This window comes from Elaeis guineensis, chromosome 11, assembly GCF_000442705.2.
Source record: "Elaeis guineensis isolate ETL-2024a chromosome 11, EG11, whole genome shotgun sequence".
Taxonomy (NCBI): domain Eukaryota; kingdom Viridiplantae; phylum Streptophyta; class Magnoliopsida; order Arecales; family Arecaceae; genus Elaeis; species Elaeis guineensis.
The window spans coordinates 102,796,678-102,803,395 of NC_026003.2; the positions used below are offsets into that span (position 1 = coordinate 102,796,678).

The 6,718-nt window shown below is 40.7% G+C and overlaps 1 protein-coding gene across 1 annotated transcript; it reads left to right on the forward strand.

Annotated features, from left to right (window-relative positions):
* The first annotated feature begins 1,792 nt into the window (after positions 1-1,792).
* Positions 1,793-3,241, forward strand: LOC105053630 (zinc finger protein ZAT5). The gene has a single exon (XM_010934877.4). The coding sequence runs from the start codon at positions 2,268-2,270 to the stop codon at positions 3,075-3,077; it is 810 nt and encodes a 269-aa protein (XP_010933179.2). The 5' UTR covers positions 1,793-2,267; the 3' UTR covers positions 3,078-3,241.
* The last annotated feature ends 3,477 nt before the right edge of the window (positions 3,242-6,718 follow it).

Sequence of the window (6,718 nt, forward strand, 5' to 3'; positions counted from 1 at the left end):
CAGGACAAGTGATGCTGCTGTCGAGCAAAAGGATGTGTTTATTAGATTTGCCAGTTGTGGAGTCACCGGATCACAGGGAGGTGGAGCATGGAAGATTGATGTGTCTACATATGGAGGAAGAGGAGCATCGGAGAGAGGTTCCTTCACAGGTGATGAGGAAGGCTATGACCATGGCATGGACTCTAGGCGAAGAGGTGCAGAGAGAGGTGGAGTTTTTCAATTGCTCAGGCAGTGGTGAGCGGGCACCAGGAGATGGCCTAGAGGAGTATGCATCAGAGTTTGGGGTTTTCATGGTGCAGAGTAGTGCCATGGTTCTCAACAACCATAAGATGTATCCATTCTCATTGATAATATGTCTTGGGTTACATGTAACTAAGGAACCAAAGATATAATAAATAGTTCAAAGAATAATTTTCATTCAAAATGAAAAGGTATGACTCATTTTTCTTAGGGCTAGCACACATTGACTCGATCTATTTACTTAATCTGCATTTGATCTATAATAAATATGTTTGAGTTTGGGCTAAATAGATGTAGATTGTAAACAGATCAACATAGTTCGACCTGTTTAGTATTTAGGTTCTAGAATTATAACCTATTTAACCCAATTAACCTATTTAATATTGATTTATTTGCTTGCTTATCTTAACAAAAGTAGATCGGTGCCCATGTTCGAACCCAATTGTCCCAGCTCCAATGCCTGTTTGTATTTATTTTGAAAGTGGACTTCTAAAGGGTCCTTCAAGTGGTTAGGGCAAAGGAGTCCAGGGATGAAAGTGTATGGCAAAGTCTAGGGTTTAAAATTAAATAACTTGGAATGGATGACCTATTTATTAAGTATAAGAGATTCATATTTTAAAATTTTAATATATTTAATAAATATATTAAATTTAGATTTAGGTTTAGATTTTTTTGATTCGATCTAATTTATATATGATCTGATTCAGCACCATTGCCATCCCTAACTTCTGTGCAGAAGAACCAAAGGATGCCCCATCACACTTTTGAAAGACCAATTCTCTACACGTGCATCACACGTGCCATGTTCTGGTTTTAATTAAACAACTTTTGTGGCCATCCTTGGGATCCACGACAGTTTTTCTGGCTTGGCTTTGTCACATGACAACAACTAGCTAGCGAGAGAGAGAGAGAGGGAAAGGGAGAATCAACCGTGGAATATGCGGCATTTGCTTGCACCCTCACGCCCACTGTTTGTCCCCAGCACCTCTAGTAGTGGTAATTTGGGGACAGGGAAGAGGGCATGTTTTCCCTCAAAAAAAAAAAAAGAAAAAAAAAAAGAAAAAAAAAGAGAAAAGGGCATGTTTGTTTTAATTTCCACTGAACCCAAGCTAGCCACCCATCTACTTCTCAAATAAATAAATAAAACATATATATATATATATATATAGACATATAAAAGAAGGTAAACTATAACAAGAAGCGGTAAAAAAGACTACAAAATAGGGTGACGAGAAGCGTATTAATTTTCCGTGGTTCCGGGCTTTCAGTCCAATTCCCTGTCACTGAGAATCCTGCACTAAAATATATGGGTTTGCTTCTAAGCCTGCCGGACCTCCCTTCTCCCTTATCCTACTCGTTCCCCCTTCACATCATTACTCACTCACCTCTTCTCTTTCTAGGGCCCCCCCCCCATCACTTGTCGGTGAGGCAAGGCAACACATGCCTTTATCGTGCTCCACTTTTGTTTCATTTTCAGTTATATAACTCTCTCTCTCTCCCTTTTTAACTCCCTTCCCAGTTATTCCTGTGATTGTTTGGGGCCAACCCTTTTCTTAACCAACCTTTGCTAAGTGTGGAGTGCACACAGCTCCAAGATAGATCCATTTCCGTTAGCCCTTCCCCCCTGTTCTTTTCTATTTGTTTCTCTCCACTCCCCCTCTTAATTCACTCCACACCTCTCCTATTTCCACCTAATTTCGTATATTTTAACTTCTTCTCTCTTCTCTCTTTCTCTCTTTTAGCTATATAGCTAGCCTACATGAGTCGGTGAGCTTGGCAAACGAAGGAATGGCGGACTAATTCACGGTTACTCTTCACAAGAGGAAAGGGCGGCTTTTGACTCCTCTCGCTATATATAAATAAATAAACCCCCACCATCCCATCTTCACTATAAATATATTATTGACAGCCTCTTCCACTCCATCCACCTCGCTTCCACCATCACTCTTCCTTGTTTTCTCCTCCTCCTCCTCCTCCTCCTCTTTCTCTCTCTTCCAAGGGGAAGGAGAGATGGAAACTCCAGAAGCATGGGCTCCAGCAGCACAACCAGCAACGGCGTCGGCGATTGTACGCATGGCGCCGCCACCGTTGCTGTCAAGAGAAAGCGCACCAAGCGGCAGAAGATCCACCCACCGGCCCTGCAGGCGGCCGCGGCGGCGTTCACCGACTCCTCGTCGGCCTCTTCGGCCGATGGTAATCGGGGGAGCGTCACCGAGGAGGAAGAGGACATGGCCAATTGCCTCATCCTCCTCGCCCAGGGCCATGCCTTGGATGCCGGCGCCAAGGTGGAATCGCCGGCCGAAGAGAAGTTCACCAGCCGGAGACTCACCGAGGCTGCCACGACAACCAACGGCAAGGCCGGGTTCTACGTCTATGAGTGCAAGACATGTAACAAATGCTTCCCGTCGTTCCAGGCGCTCGGCGGGCACCGCACCAGCCACAAGAAGCCCAAGCCGGCGGTGGTTGCGCCGGTGGCCGAAGGGAAGAAAGAGATGGTCGATAAAGATATGGTGCAGATAAGTCTGAATTCTTTATCGAAGGCAATTGCGAGCAGCGTCAAGCCGAGGGTACACGAGTGCTCAATATGTGGGTCCGAGTTCAACTCCGGGCAGGCACTGGGAGGCCACATGCGGCGGCACCGGCCGTTGGTCATCCCAGAGGCCCCCGAAGTCAAGAAGGAGAGGACGATCCTCTCCTTGGATCTAAACCTCCCCGCTCCCGCCGACGACGAGCAGGCCGAGCTCCGGAGGCCATCCTCGCCGGCTTTCTCCTTTGCCAGCGAGCGGCCGCTCATCTTCTCGGCGTCAGCGTCAGCTCTGGTGGATTGCCATTACTGAGAGGGAACTAATGGAAGCAAAGCTATCCATCCTTAATTTCTTTCTTTCTTTTTGTCCTTTTTTTTTTTTTTTTTCCAAAACAAATTAAACATGGAATTATGTGGGTCATGTGAATTACTGATTATGTCTTTGCAAGTTACTATTGATATTGATTATTCTTGAAATTCTTTTTTATGTATATTGATCATAGTTTTCTCCGATTAAGATGATGACTATTTGCATTAATTCCGTGAGGCGGAGAGGTGTGCCATTATGTTCACGTAAAGAGAGTGAGTTCTCTTTTTTTCTTTTTCTCTCTCTAAAGAGTCGGCTTTGTTTGGTTTCTCCACCACCAAGAAAAGACCGCGTGGATTAAGATCCGGCTTCCCACGAGTTTGTTTCGTTTGTAAGGCATCCCTGCCCAATAAATGCCAAAGGAATAAAAAGAGACGGACAATGTGACAACTTGGTAACTGCCTTAACCCTTAAGGTCCGATGCTATAGCAATCACACACTTGTACCGTCCGTCACTTCTCTCACTTATATATCCTCTAGCTAAAAATATTTCTCTTATGTTTCAAACGAAATTACTAGTTAAATCTAAAATTGCATCTATCCATGGTTGGATTTATAATACTTTGCTAGTGGGGAAAGCATGTAATGTTCTTGCCTCCGATGCATGGTCCTAACAAGGATTATGGAGAACTGATGACCAAATTCAACAACGGATGTGGTTCTAAAATTTAGTTAGTTAGTTTTTATTTTCATATAATTTTTATACGAGTACCTCCAAAAACACCGGCTACCGAGGGACAGAGGGAGGAGATACTTATAAGTTGCCTAATATCTAAGAGCATAGACATATCTCCTGCAAACAAGGATCCCAAACTCTTGCCTAACATTTCTAGATCAATGTAACACATCAAGTGTAGTAGATGTGAAGCTGCCATCACCATCAAGAGGTACAATTTCATTACATCTAATAGATTAAAAACTCTCGGGATGTTTATATACTCTTAGACCTATCCATCTAAACATCTGGGATTTTAGATTTTTTTTTTTCCCCCTTGATGCAAGGGATTTTAGATAGAGCCTTAACTACCCACCATGTTCTTTGATTTGGCCTACAAGCTTATGCGCACATTTGGCGATGGAATCATGGAAAACTTTCTTAATTAGATTAACCAAACTCCATCACATCCCATATAAAATTATAGGAAGGGCTTCATGATTTGATCTTAATTACTATAGTTAAGTCCACGTTTTGGTAGTGAGGGGTGTTTGACAATATCACATGGGGTTGGGTGGTTGCCTTTCTTAATCCATCCACTCCACGAGCTTTTCTCTTTATATTATATTGATATCAAAAGCTTATGATTGGTGGGACTCCTCCGAGCTAGTACAGTTACCTACTGCCAGTGGATGGTCCATACTCGTGGAGTGCTTCACACTCTCAGCAAAGTGAGAGCTTCACTCTTGTTTCTAAAGTCCAGAGCTACTCCAGTGGTTAGAAGTCGTTGGAAGCTACAGTGAGGCCACTTGCCTTGCTGCTCCTGCCATTTGCAAAGAACTTTTGGTGATAGAATTGAATTCATGGGTGGTGGTTGACTAATATGGTGTATAGAGATGGCAACGCACAGTATATAGTTTAAAGGTCTATTTTGTCATCATTGTTACCATCCTCGCACGGCTTAAGCTTTTCTGCAATGGCTCCTCTGTTGATGACTTCTGGCAGGATTTATTTGGTCATAATAGCTTTCATAAGTCCGTGGTGTCTTGACCATTTCTGTGGGCTGTTATTCGAATTATCTTTTAATAGCATTATGCTAGCATCCATGCATGATGCATGCTTAAGAATCTTATTAGAATAAAATATTAATGAATAAATACTTTTTTGCTGATTATTTTTAGTTAATAAATATTATAGTTAGCATCCATGGAGGGTGTCATCTGGTTGAGGTAGTAAATTAACCAGGCATTCGATGCCAATGTCTTAGGTTCGACGTTGCCTTCATCCTGATTTTAGCTAGCATCTATACAAGGAATCAAACATAAAAATAAAAAAGAAAATTATTTTTTTAATTATGTAGATAAAATAAAATTAGCCAAGTACTTTTCGTATATGAATATATTCCATAAAATTTAAAAATTCTAGTATTTTGTAAGAATCAAGTCTCGTGAAAGAATAGCATTGCTTGAGGGAAAGATGCAAGATAGTTGTCCCATTCAGAGAAAAGATAGTGGCCCCTCAATAGATGGAAAAGGAAGAAGGTGAGATTTTTGGAAGGTAGGATCCGTAGGATCACCTTTTCTCTATTATTTATGGAGCTATTTTATCAGGTCGTTGGGCAGGAAGCTTCTCTTAGTGGGATGGGAGGTGTCACGGATAAAAAATTGATATGCGGCGTTCTCTCCCTTCTGCATCCATGTGGTGGCTTGAATTCATAGAATATATTAGTGCCAACCATTGCCAGCAACAGAAATAGAGAACTTTCTTGGCGAAATCCTTCTATAAATCCTTAAGCATAGGATACTATAAGTTCTTATACATGCATGCATGCATGCATATATACATATATATATATATACACACACATATAAATACTATATAAACAAACATTATTTAGAGAGATAGTTAAAGTTGGCTATACTAGAGAATATCTCCACTTAAATTTGATTAGATTTATATTGGATAATAAAAATTCCCCGTCAATGATTTAAGCTATCGGATGTGCTTTATTATCTTTAAATGTTTGTATATAAAACATCGTGTGATTTGGAGCCCCCCAGCCTAGACATCAATGGTCAAAATAATATACACCATTTTCATGTTATTTAAATATCTAATCTGATGCTAAAGATCTCCAAATCATATAATTTTAGATATATAAGTAGTTTAGAGATACAAGATTACATTTAATAGCTTAAATTATCCATACATGACCCTCACCATCCGATCCGATCTATATATGGAGATCCACTCTAGTGTAGCCAAGCTCTCTCTCTCTCTCTCTCTCTCTCTCTCTCTCTAGATATATATTTAAACCTTTCTATGGTTTTGTTTTATGTTTTTTTTCTAATGTAAAGGGAGGAAAAAATCCATCCAAATTTATTAACAAAAAAAAAAGTACAAAAATAAAGTGTGAATAAGATAAAGAGAAAGAAAAACCTCAAGTAGCCCAACAATATTTGAAATTCAAATTCAAATTTCCCCAATATCCATTTGAAATTCAAATTCCTCCATACAATCAAAACAATATAAAATTTGAAATCTCTATCTTAAGGCAAGTGTTTTTTGGAATTTGAATTTCAAAATCGAGAGCTTCATCTTGCCGCCAAAGAGGGAAAGAAGCAATCGGTCAGGCCGTGTGCCTAGATGCCATCAAGAGGAAGAGAAAAAGAGAAGATGCCCATCGACAGTCCAACATCGGAAAAGAGAAGAAGAGGAGAAAGGGAGAAACCATATATCTATCTCTGGGCTACAAGAAGTTAAAAGAAGAAACAGGAAGGAAACAACCTTGAGAGGAGAAGATGGCCAATAGCATCGAAGCACTGGAAAAGAAGATAGAAAGACTTTCGGATGGGGGGGGGGAGCTTAACTACTAAGGGGGTTAATCAACACAAGAGAGAAAAGAGAGGAGGAAGAAACAATCTGGTCTCTA

What these genes read in the sequence shown, in the direction of transcription:
- LOC105053630 (XM_010934877.4), top strand. Translation starts at nt 2,268, where the DNA reads ATGGGCTCCAGCAGCACAACCAGCAACGGCGTCGGCGATTGTACGCAT.